Consider the following 19,729-nt stretch of genomic DNA (forward strand, 5'->3'; position numbering starts at 1 on the left):
TAGTATTATGCTATCAACCATGACGATCAGTAGTTATCAAATAAAGGCTTGATTGTGCAGCCCGTGCGTGAGTAGACGCTCACTGAGAGGAGTAAGGGTTGCATAATCTCACCAGAAATTCAGAATCATTTTGTTGTCATTTTCATCATTTGCTCAGGCATTTACTAAATCCACAGTGGGTTTCCCAATCCTAATATGTGAATTAGCCACTGGGTTTGACCTGAATTACATTTGCTTCCATTCTGACCCATTGTGCTTTCTGCCTCTGACTGCAAGCTGCAATCATGGTGCTTTGCTCCTAGTGATTATCTAAACTAGTCAGAAAGGGCAGGTGCTTGCAATAAATTCCTCTGGTGACTTGCAATGTCAATTTGTGTCTTAAGCCAGAAGATGGTTCAGGAGGCTCCAGCCCCAGTGGGGCCTCTAAGAGCGATGCCAATCGAACAAGTAGTGGAGGAGGAGGAGGAGGACTAATGGAAGAAATGAATAAATTACTGGCAAAAAGGTTTGTACTTTGTCCTAAAGTAAACTCTAGAACAAGTGCACCAGCAGACTGTGGAACAATACGCTTTCGGTAGCTACTAACAATTGGGTAGCTCCAATGCCTCTTTGGAACTGGCAAAACTCTGCATGGGATATAGCATTGTGGAAGTTCAAGAGATCAGGTTAACAGCCTGCCACGCTGCTATTCTTGTGTAGGTGCTATTCCCTGGACCCCATTTTTTTTTACATAGTAAAAGCATAGGTATTGCCAGCCAGGGTGTCAAGCCAGCTTGAACTGCTCCAGCTGATCCTGCAGATTCTGTGGGAGAGAGAGCCTTAGAAGTTACTGATTTTTCTCTCTGCCTTTACTGGTTTACAATCTACGTCAAAGCTGCTGTGTTCTAAAGGAATGAGTTTTAACAGAGCCCCAGGAAGATAATTATTGTGGGGTATATTGAGTAGAATGGACCAAAAAAGTATCCAAAACTGCAATAACAAGATTGCATACTGGTAGCCTTTGAGGTTGTGAAATAAAAGGTCACTGTACTTCTTACCCAGCGAATACATCAAGTCAGCTAGGATGCCAGGTTAAGCAGATTCCTTGATGAGTCTACACAGGATTGAAAGCAGATAAGTCCCACCATAGCACATGTACGTCATGCTCCCTGGATTCCCAAAGAATGACTTTCCAAAATCAATGCAGTGCAGGGGGATTAACGTTTGTTATTAGCAATGACATAGGAATATTTACTGGGTAGTGACTGCAGTACAGGATACATTCATCTGACTTTTTGGTGTCACTGCAGCTTCTCTATGCTGCTGGAAATCAAAATGTACTGCCTGTTGCATAGAGAACATAGACAAGATTGAGTGGAAATAGATGCCCAGTTCTGTGTGCAGGCCAGTTTAACCAGCAAAGCACATCTCACCCAGAAGTCTGTCAAGACGTAAGCAAATTCTACTCCTCTACAATCCTATGCAAGTCAGAGGGTTAGTTTGAGGTAACTGCCAGTGGGATATTCTCTATGGGCCTCACCTGCAGTTGGATCCACATGGGTGCAAGGGTCCCCCTGCATGGATCCAATTACAGGACTAGAGCCTACATTTTTAATTTTAATTGTGTTTATTCTTTTTTCCCCTCCCTTTTCCCTTTCCTTAGAAACCTCTCCCACCAAAGGTTGCCACCTATCTTAGAACCTGTACAATAAATAATTGCCTCATAACCATTATATCCTTTACAGATTTAAAAAATTCTCTCTACTACTTTACACCTTTGAATTATCCTTTGGCCATTATTAATAACATAATATCTGGCATTGACAATTATTTTTACTGATTATATGTGCCAATGAAATGTTACTGGTCCTAAATATCTTTGGGCAAGTCCACACAAGTGTTTCTATTCCTTGGCAGGACATGAGATATCACCCCTTAAAAATCACATCATTCTGATTCCCTTCTTTGCTTTTTCTCCCCCTCCTCCCCTTCCATTGTAATGTTCATTTTATCAGCCTGTAGCTCACAAGTGTCAGAGATGCTTTTGAGTTTATCTTAAAGGATTTTTTTTATTGTTTTACAAAGTGCAAACGGGGAAAGAGTAAAAATGCAGGAAGAGGAGGAGAGGAATAAATAGGAACAGATCCACTATTACAAAGCAAACAGATTTGAAATGGCTAAATAATGTTCTCTGGGGCAGAAAATGTTTCTTATTCAATTAGTCCAGACAGATCTCCATCTCCTGTTGGTTTCAACCAGAGTTCTACACACACAAGACATGCAGTTGTAAAGCACCATGTAAATGTACAGTCCTGTAAAACTGGTTATTAATAATATAAAATGCCAAATATACAATTATCTCTGGTTCATTTGAATTCGAATAGTTAATCACTGGATTCAGTGGGTCAGATTCTGAGCTCACTTTGTGCTGGTGTAAATAAAGAATGAAGAGTAAAACTGTTATATTAGAAGTTGTAATCAGGCCCAGTGACTAGTGTTGTATAAATAACCAGAACAGATGGATAGACAGACTCCAGATGATAAGGAAAGACTCCCTCTCTTATGCTTGGAAGTATTAAGCCTCCCAAAATGTACATCTTTAATGTTTGGCTCTAATCTAAGAAAGAGGCTAATTAAGTGCGGCATCTATTTTCGCCAACAGATCTGGACCTTTGGTGTATGCAGGGTCATATGTGCTCACTCCAGTGACAAAAATAAGCTTTCCCTACATTTTACTCCTGTTAGCATTGCACAACCAACACAGCTGAGACTGAGTGAGCCACAGGTTCTGTTCTCCTATGGGAGTCGTCAGAAGAATTGTTTACTAAATTCCACCTGTGCAAACCCATTGAAGGCAGTAAGATTGCACAGGTGTCCACTGAGAATGTCATCTGAACAAAGTGCAGTTACACAGGTGTGAGTGAGGACTTCCTGTGACCTGCAGAACTTTGTTACTGGTGATGATGTATGAGGTGCCAGGAGAACTTGACTCCTGCGTTGCAGGTTGTGTTTGCAGGGCTGGCAGTCAGAAAAAAATCTTTTGTATCGTGTGAGTTCATTTTAAAAAAGAAAGTCATTGAGAGACCAACAGAATCCCCATTTTTCAGCTTAGGTCTGCACGCTAAGGATGGAATGTATCCAGGGTAGGCACAGTATCTGAGAAGCTAGGTTTCAGGTGATATAAAGCATTGCTTTCTAGACTTAGTGATTCCTATGATAGCAGCTGCTATAATCATTTCAGAACTGAAGTGGAAACAAAGGAGAATGAAGTGCTGTCTCACAAACCACTATCATTTCTAGCCCCATTAATTTTTCTGCAATATACCAGAACTTAAATCTAACATCAGCCCGTCACCCCAGCAGTGCTTTTCTTGGCATTGGTCCACAGAAGGATCTAGAAGATCCAAGACCTCTGACCACTGGAATTGTCATTTCCCCAGGCACTGACTTTCGTTTTTGCCAGTGGGTGCTGCTTTCTGCTGCTTTCCCCACTCCCCCTTCCCCATGCGAGTGGTGGGTGGGGCCGAGCGTGGGTGGGTCCTCGGTGGGGAAGAGGCCAAGCAGGGGTGGGGCTTCGGAGCAGGGGTCAGGGCCCACAAAAGATTAATCTGTCCCTGCAGGTGCTGAGCACCCCCTATTTTTTTTCAGTGGGTGCGTAAGCCCTGGAGCACCCATGGAGTCAGCGCCTATGGTAATTCCCTGGAGATATCAAATACAGTAAAGTTATTAATGCTACTAAAACTATATAAACACTTCCTTGACCCCGTCCCCCACCTCCAATACACATACACACCAGTCACACATCATGGTAGATCTTAGTTTCATGCTTTTTCAGGATTTACATGGACCACCTCTGTTTTTGAAATCTCTGAGGCTTTTCCTGCCAACAGTAAGAAGGAAAATCCCTTCACAGATCTTTCCTATTCAGTTGCTAAGGGGTTTGGAATTTGGTTTTGAGAGTTGTGTGGGGTTTTATTTTCCTTCTGTGGGGTGGATGTTGCTGGCCTCCGAGTCAGAAACTAAATAAAAATGCTGCCAGTTTAGTGGAAGAAAAATCTAATGAAGTGGCTTCTGGAGGTGGAGGAGTATTTGATGGATTACAGTCATCACAGCCAAGGTCCACATGGCATGTGGAGTTGCATTGCACCTAATAATCTAAAGTAGGAAATCAAACATCCCTGAATCTTTCTGATTCTATGCTCCAGCTGAGGTGGATTTTCCTACAGCTGCCAGGTAGCATTCACACAATACAACCCTCCCATAGAGCTCACACAGTCCATCAAAGAGGCAAGGTGGGTAGGTAATATCTTGTATTGACCCCGATTCTGTTGGTGAAAGAGAGAAGTTTTCAAACTTATTGAGAGCTCTTCTTTGGGTCTGGGAAAGGTGCTCTGTGGGTATGTCTACACTGCAATTAAACACCCGCAGCTGGCCCATGTCACAGGACTTGGGATCACGTGACTATAAAACTGCAGTGTGGATGTCCGGGCTCGGGCTGGAGTCCAGGCTCTGGGATCCTGCCTGAGCCCGGATGTCTACACAGCAGTTTAATAGCCCGCCCCCGAAGCCTTAGCCCAACTCAGCTGACATAAGCCAGCCACTGGTGTTTAATTGCAGTGTAGAGATACCCAGAGTGTCACAGCTAAACAGGGTGGAATAGATTGTTTAGCATAAGTAGTTAATACATATTGTAAGAGACCATTCAGTGTGAAGTGGATAGTTAACACCTCTGCAGTTATAGGACAAAAAGCGGGTTACAGATTATTGTGATAAACCATAAATCCAGTGTCTTTATTAAATCCAGAAGCTTTAGTGTCTAGCAAAGTGATTTTCAGGTTTCCTTTGAGGATGAGGACTAAGAGATCAGATGTGGAGTGATCACTTTGTGAAAAGTGTTCTCACACTGGTAGTATGGTGTTTTTGTCTTTTTATAATTTTTTCTGTGAGAGTGAATAACTCGCCTTGTCTTTCTAATATTGTGGGACCAACAGGGCTACAAGAACACTGCAACAGTCCATTAAATTGAGTTGCACATGAAGACATCTTGGGCTCACTACTGCTGGCCATAAAACAGGGCAGTCATGAAATTTGTGCCCCAGTGAAAAGGGTGAACACTTGTAAAAGGAGGTGAGGGGTAAAGAATGAGGGAAAAGGAAGATCCCAGATGCACCTAGACTGTCAATTCATAGTGTGTGAGTTATGCTTTGAAGAGGCAGTGGGCCTGAGTTTGCTTTCAGTTACGCTGGTGCAAATCAGGAGTGACTCTGTTCATGACAATAGAGTTAAACTGATATAAAAAACAGTATGAACAGTAGAGTGGGTGTTTTTGTTAGGATTAATTAGATGATGTTTGCACAGCACTTTGGAAATGTAAAGCACTATGTAAGTGCGAGGAATTATGCGGATGAATAAATGAAAACTGCCAACAATCCACACTTCCCCTGACCTTGGCTCTGAGCTTTGCCGAGGATAGAAATGTGGTATGTTTTCTCTAGTGCTTTTTAGACGTTAAGCAGAGCTTGAGAATCGAATGTGCATGCTCCCACTCCTCAGGAATCACATTATCATTGTGACTAATGTACTAAAAAGAAAAAGAGAGTAGAAACTGAACAATACTTGCTTTCTTCTAAGCTACATTGTGGTTTGTAAGCCTCTCTCTAGAGAGAGCTGGTGAACTTAAACAGCAAGAACTCCCAGAGACACTGTCAGGGCCGGCTCCAGGCAACAGTTTCTCAAGCAGGTGCTTGGGGCAGCCGCTCCGGAGAGGGGAAGCACATCCAGGTATTCAGCGGCAATTCGGCGGACGGTCCCTCACTCTGCCTGGGACTGAAAGACCTCCCGCCAAATTGCCGCCGCAGATCGCGATCACGGCTCTTTTCTTTTCTTTTTTGTTTTTTGTTTTTGTTTTTTGTTTTGTTTTGTTTTGGCTGCTTGGGGTGGCCAAAACCCTGGAGCCGGTCCTGGACACTGGCTAGTTCAGCCAGAATTCCTCTTGTGCTGACACTACTAGCCAGGAGGAAGGGCCATGACTCCCTCGATTCCAGCCCCTTGGCAGAGTCCAGCTATGTAAGTGCTAGTCTATGTCCTGAGGGCAAGAGCAGGAGAGCAGCCACAGGCCTTCAAGAACCACCTTCTCCCACTTTCCTAGCCTTCTATGCTTAAGTTGCGCCATGCCCCTCATAGGAACTAAGATAGACTGAAGTGACACATTAGGCCACTGTCCCTCCCTCTGCCAGGACAGGATTGTTCCTGTATAAATAGGCTTGGCAGAATTCAATTTTGTTTTTATTTATAATTTCAACAGATAATATCAGTGTTTGCTTTTAAGCATTGTTTTACATGTTTGTTGATTTCAATTTTTGCAGTTGTGCAAAATAATGCAGGGGGGCGGAGAACAGACAATAATTATTTAGTGAGAGCAGACATTGAGATTCAGAAAGTTTAAGCTTTATAACTCTAAGGCTTTGGCTACACTTGGGGATTCACAGCGCTGCCGCGGCAGTGCTGTGAAGCGTAAGTGTAGTCGCGCCACCAGCGCTGTGAGAGCGCTCTCGCAGCGCTGCAAGTACTCCACCTCTCCGAGGGGAATAGCTTGCAGCGCTGCGAGCGAGTGTGCAGCGCTGCAGGCGCTGATTACACTGGCGCTTCACAGCACTGCACTCGCTGCGCTCAGGGGGTGCGTTTTCACACCCCTGAGCACAGCAAGTTGCAGCACTGTACAGCGCCAGTGTAGCCAAGGCCTTAAATCACAAGCTGTCAACATCACATGTCAAAATATACAAAGCCTTAAATTAACCTCTAATAACTTCCCAAGCAGCATTTTTTCTTACTTTGCCTATCTGTACATTTAGATTATTCTGCGTGGACATATGTTTTCAGTGGTTTATGTGTACATTGAAATTGATGTTTACCCACATTTACCGATAAAAATCGAATCCTTCCAAGCCTGCTTATAAATCACAGCGGTTTGTAACTTGTTTCCATGTTGAGCCACGCAGAGAGCGATGCTTTAGCCTGTCTCAGGCTGACAAAGGAATACGGAATCTTGGTCTCAGCTCAAATATTCTTCATTTAACTTTCTCTAACCCCCCTGAATGCTACAAGTACCATGAACCTGAGGGCTTAGCAGTTCTACAGCCTTTGGATTGGCTTTGGGGCCTTCAGAATCTCCCAGGATCCACTAGAGGCACAGGGCTATCCATGTGAAAGCCCAGGCCCGAGTACTGGCTCTGGCCCCCTCCTGGCTTCCAGGCAGCCAGAGCTTTCCCTCACCCCCTGCTACCTTGGAGTCCACACTCAATGGAGATTGTGGCACATCAGAAATGTAAACGTGTCCCCAGGCTGCACTATCTGCTCTGTGGGTGCCCTTTGAGGCTGGTGGGGAGTGTGTGTGTGGAGGGGTTAATGTGCATTTCTCCCAGCCCCACATCTCCATGCCCACGTGCAGATCCTCAGGCCTACAGATTGCGCTCTCTGGGTCAGGGGTGGGGGCGGCAGAACGAGCGAGTTCTGTACATGGAGAGTCCGCTCGGCATATGGATTTTAGGGGGGAAATAATCTGGCCCAGTATTAGAACATCCACCTTAGTAGCCTATGTGCCAGTTTTTTTTATTATAGAAGCAGCCCTACACTTTGCAAGAAATTGTCTCTTAGTTGCTCAATGGCATGTCTATTTTCCTTACCCCTGTTCCTTTATACTGTACAACCCTGTACTTCTGTATGGTACCTTGACTCAAAATATTGATCCCCTGCCTGAAGATCCTGCTTCATAGAGGCCTAGTTTGGATTCTTAACCATTGGTCAAATCCTGTGCAGCCAACATGTTCCGTCTTCTGCTAAAGAAATTCCACAGCAGTAAAAGATAATCCTCACCAAGGCACAAATAAGTCTTTTCAAATGACGATTGAAGCCTTGTGCAGGAAATGCATTTCTAAAGGGTTGACTTTGTCCTACTTTTTTACCCCTGTGCAAAGGAGGAAAGCAGCGTCACAGTCAGACAAGCCAGCTGACAAAAAGGAAGAGGAAAGCCAAAACGTAAGTGAAACGTTCACCAGTATTGTGTGTCTGTGAAGCAAAAAGGGGTCTCCCAAACTAGCTGATAAGTTGCAATTGCTTGAAGGCTGGAAGCTCTGTACTTGTCCACTGCGCACACAATAAAATGACTAGCAAATGTTCGTACATTCAACCAAACCCAAGCTCAATTCAGCTGCTCCAGTCTACTTAGAAACAAGAATCCCTTCTTATTTATTCACAGAACAGATATGTCTAAACCACATCAGTGGTTGCCTCTTTGCACTGTGCTCACAGTGGTGTTTTTAAGGTTGAAGAGGCTGCCCCTCATTTATCCCTCAAGAATATTTGTGCCACCCAAAAGGAAAAGCCCCTCGTGTGGTAAATCCTATTAGCATCTCATCTCAGATCTGTTCCATATATTTTAGTTCAAGCTTGTTGCATCCCTGGGCAGCAGACATTAGCTGAACTGGCCTGTGTCATCCATCATAAATGATGGCTTTGGAAAGTAGATTACTTTAACCCCTCTGTAAAGCAAAAATCAGCTCACTGCAGATGACAGATTACATTTAAAGCCGGTTTCTAATGGGGAGGGGGACAATAGTTTAGCCACAGAGCTGTTCAAAAGCTGTAACGTATCTTTGTAAATGCATTCTATACCATCAAGTGTCCACTTGTTTCAGTTTGGTAGATCAAACAACATGAAATTTGGGCTCATGGAGGGGCTAGTAGTTTCAGTGCATTTCTGTTTTAACTGTTCTGTCCGTGTGCTGGATGTTTTAGTTGTCCTCTAAAAGATTAAATGAGACCTTCAGTTTTGATTGCATTTTAAAGTGAACTTGGTGCTTGTGAAAGGAGCCGCATTATCAGCCAGTAGACTGAAGTCCTTTGTTTATCCACAGAACAGTTACAGCCCAGGAGACCTTCCCCACTGATCTCCATACCTAGGGTATGTCTGCACTTCAATCAGAGGTGACTTCAGCATGTGTAGAAATACCTGAGCTAGCTTTGATCTAGGTAGCTCAAATGACAATAGCAGCAAAGCCGTGGCAGCATGGACTAGCAGTGTGAGTACATACCCAGGGTCCCAGGCAGGCTTGTGGGTTCACTGCCATTGTTATTTCAGTTAGATAGATCAAAGCTAGCCAGTATTTCTACCTATGCTGCAGTCATCTCTCTGATTGCAGTGTAGACATCCCCTAGAGGCAGCGTGTCTAGGAGGACAGGAGTAGTGCAGTCACCACTCCCATGCAGTCCTTTGCCTTTCTGCTGAGGCGACTGGGCCCATCGGCACTGTTATTGGCTTTTGGCCTTGTAGTGCCTTGAAGGCAGAGCCCCATGCTGTGGAGGCTTGCTGCCAATGCAGGAAAGTCCGGAGGCATCATGCCTCAGGCACACCGCCGCTACAGCTTCAGAGAGCACCAGCCTCCAAGACAAAGCACCACTTGCTCCCCTCTCCTCTTTAGGGCATGGCCCCAGGGCTTCCCACCCCATTTGGAGAGGCTTGCTGCAACTGCAGTGCTAAGGGTGCTTGCACTCCGTGAGTATGAAGGCTGCCATTGTGTGTAACCCCTAGCTAGGTGAGCAGGGCTGAGGCTGCCTCTATGGCCATCCACTCTGCTCACAGCTTTTCCTGAAGCCTGGGTTTGAATCATTTACCTAGAAATGAAAGGCACAATTATCCAGATGCTGCTCTCCCTCAGCTGTTAAATGCTACTGTCTGCTTTGCCATTTGCTTTGCCATTCGCTCATATTCCACTCAGAGCTTTAGTTTAGTCACATTTTAACAGACCTTCCTTAGTGTGATGATTCTGGAATTCACCCATTGATTGTGCAACAATAACAACTTTGCAATGCCTTTATTGTTGTTTTGGTACCTTCTATCAAGCCTAATGCAAAGCCAGCAGCCATTCAAACTAACTGACTGCTTTTTCATTTTAGCTGACGTGTTTAGTGCTTTGTCATAGGAAGCTCTTAAATACGGTTACCAGATCGCAGGAGTGAAATATCAGGACACATTGGGCGAGCGGGGCGGGGGGAGGGGAGAGGACGACAATGACAGACACAGGTGCACAGAGCCATGAGAGGGGGCCCTAGGAAGCTGCGAGAGGGGTTGTACAGCCCCTGCTGCAGCCCTCACCTTAAGCCACAGGGCAAGGACACCTATTGAATTCAATGAGAATTTTGCATGTGAATTGATGTACCTAGTTCTGAGATTATAAAGCCAGAAGGGATCCGGTGATCACCTGGTCTCACCGCCTGTATAGCACAGACATAGAACGTTCCCAAAATAATTCCTAGAGGATAGCTTTTAGAAAAAGCTTTTAGAAAAACACCATGACCCTTAGTATATTGTTAATCGTTAATTACTCTTACCATTGAAAAGGTATGCCTTATATCCAGTCTGAATTTGTCTAGCTGCAACTTCCAACCATTGGCTCATGCTCTACCTTTCTCTGCTAGACTGAAGTGCCCATTATTAACTATTTGTTCCCCATGTAGATACTTACAGTCTATAACCAAGTCACTTCTTAACCTTCTTTTTGTTAAGCTAAATAGATTGAGGTCCTTGAGTCGATCACTATAAGGCATGTTTTATAATCCTTTAATCAGTCTTGTGACTCTTCTCTGAACACTCTCCAATTTATCAATATCCTTCTTAAATTGTGCACACCAGAACTGGACACAGTATTCCAGCAGTGGTTGCACCAGTGCCAAATACAGAGATAAAATAACCTCTCTACTCCTGCTTGAGATTCCCCTATTTAGGCATCTGGTTACCCTATTTCCGTATGCATTGCCCCAGGTTTTTTTGTAAAAATCAAAACTGAACTGCCCCAGAAATTCTGGCATGTGGAATCATCGTGAAACTTGCATGGCTCCAACCCTGCCGATGAACCTTTAGATCCACTGCACAGACTTCTGCCACTTGAGCTAATGGAGTAAGTGATGGCAGAGGCAGTAGGTTGTCATCCTATATGTGATAGATCAGCTCTATAGGGGGATGAGACACTTTTTTGCCACTGGGTTTCACAGATATCTGCTGACAGAAGAGGAACTGTGAAACTCAGGAATCCTGAGTCTATCCCAGGCGCCTGAATGGAGTGGTCTCTAGTAGTCAAAGTCCCTTCTTCCCCGTCCCCTCCAGTCTATGTCTATCCTATTGCTGTCTAACCCGCCCCAGCGCCTCATCTGATTTCAACTGCCCCCCACTACAGCTCTGGATTCCTTGTCCCAGTTTCCTGGTCCTGTCTCACTCTCCTCTCTCCCCGCCCCCATCCCTCAGATGGGATGTTCGTTCCAGACTGGCAAAATTATAAGGCTTCCCAACATTTCAACACTTCCCATTATAAATTTTCGGTTGCTTAACTATAGGCTAGCTCTGCCTACAACAAAGCATATTCAGAACCTCTGATTAAGGGGATTATAAGTGTAGCAACCTCCATCATAGCTAGTCACCAAAGATTGAACCTGAGCCATCCAGACTTAAAAGCATGAGCTTCTACTACTTGAGTTCAAGATACAACTCCCTTAGCTGGTAGCTATACAGTTATCCTCTAAAAATCCACCAGAGGAGGGCACAAAACACATGTTGGACAGTGAATTACAAAAGTGCCAAATATTATTATTAGACCTGTGATACTTTTCACAATGAACATCAGCAGGGGATAAACTGGGAGTTTAAAAATATTTGGAAAACAATTTTAGAATAACATTCAGTGCTGTGGTTTAAAAGAAAAAAAAACCTGTTAAAACTCATAACTTAGCAGTATTCAGTGTTCGAAAAAAAACAACTTTTAGGAGCTGTGGGATACAAGTTAAGAATGTTGAAACACGAAGATGTTATGCTTAGTTACCACTTGGGCAAGGCGGCGTGCTATGTAATACTTGCAAGATTTCACTGTAATGTTTTACAATATATAGCAGCACAATGCTGATTCCATTGATATTGTTGGGCAATTCATGCTGATTTTATTTCAGCCCACATCTTAATAGTTTTGAATACTATAGATCACAATTTTCAGCTCAGTTGGTCTGAACATGCAGAGCTTTAAAACTGCTATGCTCTAAACTGTATATTAACTACAATTTTATAAACCTGCATGTCAGAGAACTGTCTGTCACTACTACTAGACAGTGGCACAAGGCAATTCAGTGTGAATCACAGAAATGTAGGACTGGAAGGGACAACAACAGGTCATCTAGTCAAACCCCTCCACTGAGGCAGGACTGAGTTATAACACTAGACCATCCTTGGCAGGTGTTTGTCTAACCTCTTAAAAATCTCCAATGAGTGCTATTCCATAACCTCTCTAGGTAATTTGTCCAGTGCTACAGTTAGGAAGTTTTTCCTAATGTCTAACCTAAATCTCCCTTGCTACAATATAAGCCCATTGCTTCTTTTTCCTGCATGTCCTGAGTGGGACGGGGGTGAGTCCAGGCAGTGGGATTGGGGGGAGGGAGGTCGAGGAAGTCGGTGGGTGTGTGGGGATGGACCAGGGAAAGCAGGGTGGAGGAACTGAGGGGGACAGGACTGGGACTGGGGGAGTCGGGGGGGGGCGCTGAGGGAGATGGGACAGGACTGGGATGGTGGGAGTAGGGTAGGGGCTGAGGGGAGCATGAATGGAACAGGGTAGAGAGCTGTGTAGAGTGGGGCGGGGCGGGGGAGACAATGGGGCTGGGCTGGGGAGGGTCGGGGGGGTTGGGGAGAGGGACAGGGTCTGGAGGAGATGGGACAGGGGAGCAGGACTGGAATGGGGGGAAGTTGAGGCGGTGGGACAGCAGGGGGAGTGATGGGGGTGGGATGATGGGAGAGGCTGAAGAAGAGATTTGGGGTAGGGCAGGGACTGAGGGCAGTGGGTTCGGGGTGGGAGGTACAGGGGGAACTGCGGGGGAGGCTGAGGGAACAGGGTGAGGGTGGGGGCTGAGGGCAGTGGGTCGGGTCTACACTGGCACCTCTCAGTATTGCTGTGCCGGGCGGCAGACCTGCGCCAGCGCTATCCTGGCAATGGAAGAGTGCTCAGTGGAAATGCAGACTTCATGATACAGACCCTCCTCGTCACTTCAAACCTGATGCTGCTCTGTTCAGTCACTAGGCTCTTGTCACTTTCAAACCCATGCAGGGTATCTGGCTCTTTTTCAGTTCTCAGGTTAAGAAAAGCCTCTGCATTTTGTGAGGGCTTCAGCATTCACATTCCTACTTCACAAACTGTCTGCCTGACACATTGCTCCCAGGGCATTCATCTTTATTCATTATCGGCAGGTCCATCAGATTAACGAGCAACACGGGAAGGCAACACAATGGTGTCAAGGATTTTTAATTTTTCAAACCACTTTGGCCTCAACAGGGATAACAGCAAATCTGGACAGAGCAGATGGGTGTCAGGATGGGTTTGGGTATTTATTTATTTATTTTTTTAAGTGAAAATGTTTGGGTCTGAGCAAAGGCTGCAAACTTCCCTTTGGAAACCTCTGCTGATCTTTTGCCCCAGGGGCTAACGACAGCCTGGAATCCGGGACAGATTTCCACATCCATGCAGGGCGAGATGATCGGGGGGGGAGGGGGAGGAGGGACTGTGGGGGAGGCTGAGGGAACAGGGTCAGGGTGGGGGCTGAGGGCAGTGGGTCGGGTGAGACGATTGGGGGGAGAGGAGGGACTGTGGGGGAGGCAGAGGGAACAGGGTCAGGGGGGCTGAGGGCAGTGGATTGAGGTTGGGGGGCACAGGGGAGACTGCGGGGGAGGCTGAAGGAAGAGGGTCAGGGGGGCTGAGGGCAGTGAATTGAGGTTGGGGGCCACAGGGGGAACTGTGGGGGAGGCTGAGGGAACAGGGTCAGGGTGGGGCCTGAGGTCAGTGGGTCTGAGGGGAGCCCCCCAGAGGGACCTGCCAGGGGGCCAGGTGAGCCCAGCAGTGCTTACCTGGAATGGCTCCCAGGAAGCATCCAGCAGGCAGGTCCCTCCCAGTACCTCTGGCCCCTTCCTAGGGTCGGGTCGAGGGGAGGGGGGCAGGGGCGGGGGGGGGCTCATTGCCCGGCGACCGCTGCCGGAGTCTACAGGCCACGCCCCGCTGCAGCACGCAGGGGAGCCAGACCTCCTCGCTGCCTCTCTGTGTGCTGGGGCAGGGGCAGAGCTGTGCTCTGCAGGCTCCTGCCAGCCAGGCGGGGGGCCCCGTGGGCTGGTGCCGCCGCGCCAGGAGCTCACTGCGTGCTGCCCCAGGGCCCAGGGAGGGAAGGTGAGTGGCACCGGCTTGCCGACGTCCCCCTCATATAGGGTGACCAGTCGTCCCAACCAATGTAGGGTCGGGACGCAGGACAAGTCCCCTAAAATCGGGACTGTCCTGATAATATCGGGATGTCTGGTCACCCTACTCTTAAATAATATTTACAGGTCAAATACATTAGTCTGGATTCTGCTCTTTGTTACCCTTATGTAAACCCCAATTTCTATGAAGAAATATTTAATGTCCTAGTTAGGATAGCTCAATAAACTGAAACTGCTACTACCATCATTAGTGGAGAGATTGGTCTAAATCCTGTTGTCACTTACTCCTGTGCAATCCAGCTGAAATCAGTGGAATTATATGGGGATAACAGACCAGAATCTGGTCCTGTATTTCTCCAGCAGTACAGACAGTTTCTGAACTTGGGGATTGATTAGCTCAAAGAATGGGCAACGGCAGCCAACACTTTTCAGTCACGAGCATGAGTCCAGCCCTAGTTGGTAGGTAGGGATGGGATATTGTTACCGTTTGCCCTCTGAGTTGGTGGACTTCAGTTGAGTTCCTAGTAGAAAAGTGTTCCCATTAAAAAGAAAAAGAAAACACCACCCATCCGAATGTTCCTCCTTGCTGGTTTTAGTGGAGCGACCAGAGTTTAAATGGACTTGGGAGTGACCTACCTTCTCACCTTCGAGGTGGTCCCCTCATGTCAAGGTTGAGGCACATGGGCAAGAAGCTTGCACTGACACTGCCTGTGCTGTGGATGAACAGAGAACACACTCCATCACATTAATCAGTGACTGTTCACTTGAAAAATGTTGAGTCAAAATTTAGGAAATATCTTATTTTTCTTTTTTAGGAAGATGCTAGCACCTCGCCTTCACCAGTCACACGAGGCCCTAGCCAGCAGCAGAATTCTACAGGTATTAAATCTAATTATTAGCACTGTTCATCTTCTCCTTAATCCAGTGAAACATTTTACCATTGGAATCTGGGTTCATTATCTTAGCTCTGAGTAAGGGGGATTTACTAAAAGAAATCCACAAATAGTTTTTGTTTTAAAATCTCTTTTGAGCAATAAAGGGTGAACGTGAATTTTCTTCTCTGATCAGCATAAAGACAGAACGGTGAATCTAGTTGTTTGGGCCTAGATTCTCTCACACACTGAAATCAATGAGAGTTAGGCCCCTAAATACCTTTGGGGATATGGACCTTGGTTCCTAATAGTCAGATCTCCCGTTGGCTTGTATCTGCATACGCTTCTGTTATGGGAGCTGCACTGATTTATACCAGCTGAGGATCTGGCCCTTAATGCAATTGCTAATCACAATGGGCCTGACCCACAAGGTGCCAGGCCAAATGAAGGAAGTTAGAGGCTCAGCACCTAACAGAATCGGGCCCTTAACATAATGTGGTTTTCAGTGATGAAGTTGAGAACAAAAGATTAAATAATAGATCATCTACAAGTCATACAGACACAACCTGGTGACGGTCGTGGGCCTTGTAAGCCTTACAGGGAAACCCTTCCAATAAAATGAGCACTTAGGGCTTATCTACATTTAAAACATAGCAGCGGCAGCTCCGCTGCTGTAGCACTTCAGTGACAATGCTTCCTATGCCCACAGGAGGACTTCTCCCATCCACGTAGTTACTTCACCTCCCTGGGAGGCAGTAGCTAGGTTGACAGGAGAATTCTCCCATCAACATAGCGCTGTCTACACGGGGGTTAGATCGGTTTAACTGCGTTGCTCAGGGATGTGAATTTTTCTCACACACTCTGGGCAACATAGTTATAGTGATCTAATTTCCTAGTGTAGACCAGGCCTTAGTCAGTCCTTTGGGACCCTCAGACCAGCATCACTTTTGAACACAGAAGGCATTGTTTGCTTGCTTGCTTGCTTGTGACGATGAGGAAGGATCAGATCGAAAGGGTGTATACAGATGAGCTGTAGGATTTTAGGGCTTTCTAAGCTCTTGAACTGAGTAATACTCTTAGAGTTGTATTTGGGGGGGGCTCATGTGTTCCTACAAATCCTCACACACACAAGTTGTATCTCATTGACTTCAGTGGGGCTATTCTCTTACGTACGGTCTATGTGAATCAGAAAGATTGGGCTCAAAGTAAGGTACTTCAGGAAAGAAGGTTATATACTCCTCCTAGATATGCCAAGGCAGGAAAAATCAGGTATTTTTGGCTGAGTGTTTTGTAAAAATATACAGTGGGTTTGGCATTTTGTAACTTGGACCATATGAAATCCTTCATGGTGATTTGCATAGCTGTAATGCTGCCATCCCTTCTGAGATATTCGAATACTTTACAATTCTGTTGTCCCATTGACATTTGAACTAAACATTATAAAGTGTAAGTAGCATTTTTATTCATGTATCAGAGGGGTAGCCGTGTTAGTCTGAATCTGTAAAAAGCAACAGAGGGTCCTGTGGCACCTTTGAGACTAACAGAAGTATTGGGAGCATAAGCTTTCGTGGGTAAGAACCTCACTTCTTCAGATGCAAGTCATCTTCTTGCATCTGAAGAAGTGAGGTTCTTACCCACGAAAGCTTATGCTCCCAATACTTCTGTTAGTCTCAAAGGTGCCACAGGACCCATTTTTATTCATGATATTAGACACACGCAGCAGAATCTACTTAACTGGATCCTCTATCTTTTTTTGTTCTATAGATCACTTTGTAAACATGAGCCTCTTGTAGACCCAGCTCCCCAGTAGCCTTTATTCTCTGCTTTATTCTCAAAATGCTTCATACTCCAGACCACCAGGGAGGATCCGGAGACCATTAATGGCCAGTCCCCAGCTGGAGATCTGCATGTCTGTCATTTTGATTAAACAGTTGTCGCAATTAAGAGAAGAGGCCCTTTTAAATGTAAAAAAAAATTCTAGAAAAACTAAATGAAAATATTGTAATTGAATTAAAATTATACTCATAGTATTTATTCCATATTTCTTCTTTTACTAGTTGAGTGATTTTTGTATTAAAAAAGCAAAACTCAGAACTCCACATCTTTTTAGTATGAGGTTAAACATCACTTAACTGGTTGGCACTAGCTTAAGGGGATTGAATTTCATTGCCCCTCCTCTGCATAGATTTTTACTAATCCTGTCCCAGTTAAAAGCAGCAGTCATTATTATTCTTTATTGCTAGCCTATCTGCTCCCGTGGATACATCTCTGTAAAGCATCCATCCCAGCTGAATAAATAAATATATAAGAAAAACAGTTTCATGTTTTTACTGTGCAAGGGAAAAAAACAGAATTAATCGTAATTCTTCATTCTTACTTTATAGACCCTGGGAAGAAGCCATGGGAAAGAAGCAATTCTGTTGAAAAGCCTGTATCTTCATTACTCTCTAGGTGAGCTGCACAGGTTACTCTCTAGAATAGTGGCACAGTCTGGACTATAAGCATGCTATCTACATAACGTGTGTTCAATTCATGTCTTATTTCATTCCATTGCCATAGAAATCCATCAGTGAAGAGTCTTGAAGCTAAGAGCCCCACACAATCCCAACTACCTTCTAGGTACTGAAAAATGATCTGGCTTCTTAACTGTCTCAGCTTGTCCTTTGGGAAATCATGTCATTGTTGGTGCAGCAACTAATATTCATTTGTCCTTGTCATGACTGTCCTCAGCCTGTTGTGATTTGCTCGTCTGCTGCTTTACTAACTCCTAGCCAGAGGCTGGTCTCAACTGGGCGGAGTGGTTGTGAATTTGCCATGCCTGATATCAAAGAAAGTTTGGCTCAGGGAGTGAGTGGTAGTGCCATGAACTGCCATATGATTTCTATCCCTGAGCCCTCATTCAAGTAAGCATATGCTTAAGTATCACTGAAGTCAATGGGACTTAAGCACATGCTTCAGATTAAGTGATGCTTATGTGCTTTCCTAAATTGGGGCCCTGTCTCTTGTTTCCTGGGTGAATGGGGAGTATTCTGTGCCACAGGGAAGACAAGGGCCTGCCTGGTGGATCTATTTGCCACCTAGCAGCCAGAAGAACCCTCCTCAACAGATCTTGCAGGGTGATCTTTCCTAACAGGAGACACTTTCATTGCCTAGCATCTGAGAACACTCAAAAGCAGAATCCGTCTGGGGGTCTGCACCCAGGAAAGGAGAAATTATTTTTGCATGCAGTAAGGAACATGTGCAGTGAGGAGTGGGGAAGGGAAAATGAAGCTGACTGCAGCATAGGAGCCACCAGAGAGGGCACCCAGGAAAGAGGAGACAGGATGCGTCTGGTTTTGTAGGCGGGAGAGTCAAAGGGAGGAGTCCAACAAAGCTCATCCGTCCAAATGGCCAAATTACAGGCATGATACGTTGATCCCAGGTATTGAAAGGTTAAAGTGTGACATTGGAAAGCTAGAAAGAGGTTTTCTTCCAGTCCTTGGCCAGTACCACAATGCGGCTATCGTATAGAGCTCTGAGCGTTGTTGGGATAAGTCAGGGGTTGGAGGTGGGACATAGGTGCTTTAAATTATTCATTTCAGTAACAAACACTTTCCCTTATTTGACTGTTATTTTGTGCTACAGTGTTGTTAACACATAGAAAAATAAATGGGTGATGGCAGATGTCTGTGGGTATTGTGTGAAAGACCAGGGTCAAATCCTGCCCCACATTTCATTGACTTCAGTGGGGTTGCACAGGTGTAACTAAAGGCAAAATTTGGCTGCCTGGATCTATCCCAGATCCACCATACAATGTCAGCCATCAAAGATGTACCAGTTTTCATTTGATACAGATGATCATAGTATTCCCTGTCCTTGCAAATGCTGAGCTGAAGCTAGTTACCAAGTTCTCACGCGGTGACTGCTGTAAGACCACTGCTGTTTGGAGGATGTTCAGTGGGAAGTGCATTCACGTTCTGTTCTAGTTCTAGCACAAGAAACTACTCTGCTTGTTCTCTCACTCATACACTTTGTGGGTGGGATTTTCAAAAGCACTCCCTGTTGGCCCAGCTCTGCTCCAGCAGAGTCAGTGGGCATTTGACCACAACCAGAGTTAGACCACCACTGCGTCCCTTCAGAAAACCCTGTTCATAATCTTGCTCATAGCTCATTTGAGCAGCATAAGGATCAGAATTTAGGAAACACAAAGGACTTGGTTGTGCAGCTTTTTCTTGGGCTAAAGGCCCACTGGAATCAATGCAAGACTTGCCTAAGAAAGAACTTGTACATAAAGATGATAGCAGAGCCAAGGCTGAAATGTTCTCCTTAGGCATAGGCCACTTGATCTTTTTCTAAAACACTTCATGAAGAGTCACCAATTTCAAAAAAGGGTTCATAACCTCTACTGGCTATTTTAACAAAGCAAGCCTCTCTAATGGTCAGCACTCTCAATAATGACAGGTTTCAGAGTAGCAGCCGTGTTAGTCTGTATCCGCAAAAAGAACAGGAGTACTTGTGGCACCTTAGAGACTAACAAATTTATTAGAGCATAAGCTTTCGTGGACTACAGCCCACATCCGAAGAAGTGGGCTGTAGTCCATGAAAGCTTATGCTCTAATAAATTTGTTAG

At 45.3% G+C, this 19,729-nt stretch overlaps 1 protein-coding gene across 37 annotated transcripts in view; it reads left to right on the top strand.

Annotated features, from left to right (window-relative positions):
- The window catches only part of EVL (Enah/Vasp-like), a 218,628-nt gene that overhangs the window by 193,895 nt on the left and 5,004 nt on the right, over positions 1–19,729 (top strand). For 25 of the 37 annotated variants that reach the window (XM_065595665.1, XM_065595666.1, XM_065595669.1 and 22 more), the window contains 5 exons: positions 384–505; positions 7,953–8,013; positions 15,064–15,127; positions 17,505–17,571; positions 17,680–17,739. In XM_065595665.1, coding sequence (XP_065451737.1) covers positions 384–505; positions 7,953–8,013; positions 15,064–15,127; positions 17,505–17,571; positions 17,680–17,739 — 374 coding nt within the window. The remainder of the gene's footprint in view (positions 1–383; positions 506–7,952; positions 8,014–15,063; positions 15,128–17,504; positions 17,572–17,679; positions 17,740–19,729) is intronic. The other 12 variants (XM_065595667.1, XM_065595671.1, XM_065595672.1 and 9 more) reach the window with 1 other exon arrangement.

Source organism: Chrysemys picta, chromosome 4 (genome assembly GCF_011386835.1).
Source record: "Chrysemys picta bellii isolate R12L10 chromosome 4, ASM1138683v2, whole genome shotgun sequence".
Taxonomy (NCBI): domain Eukaryota; kingdom Metazoa; phylum Chordata; order Testudines; family Emydidae; genus Chrysemys; species Chrysemys picta.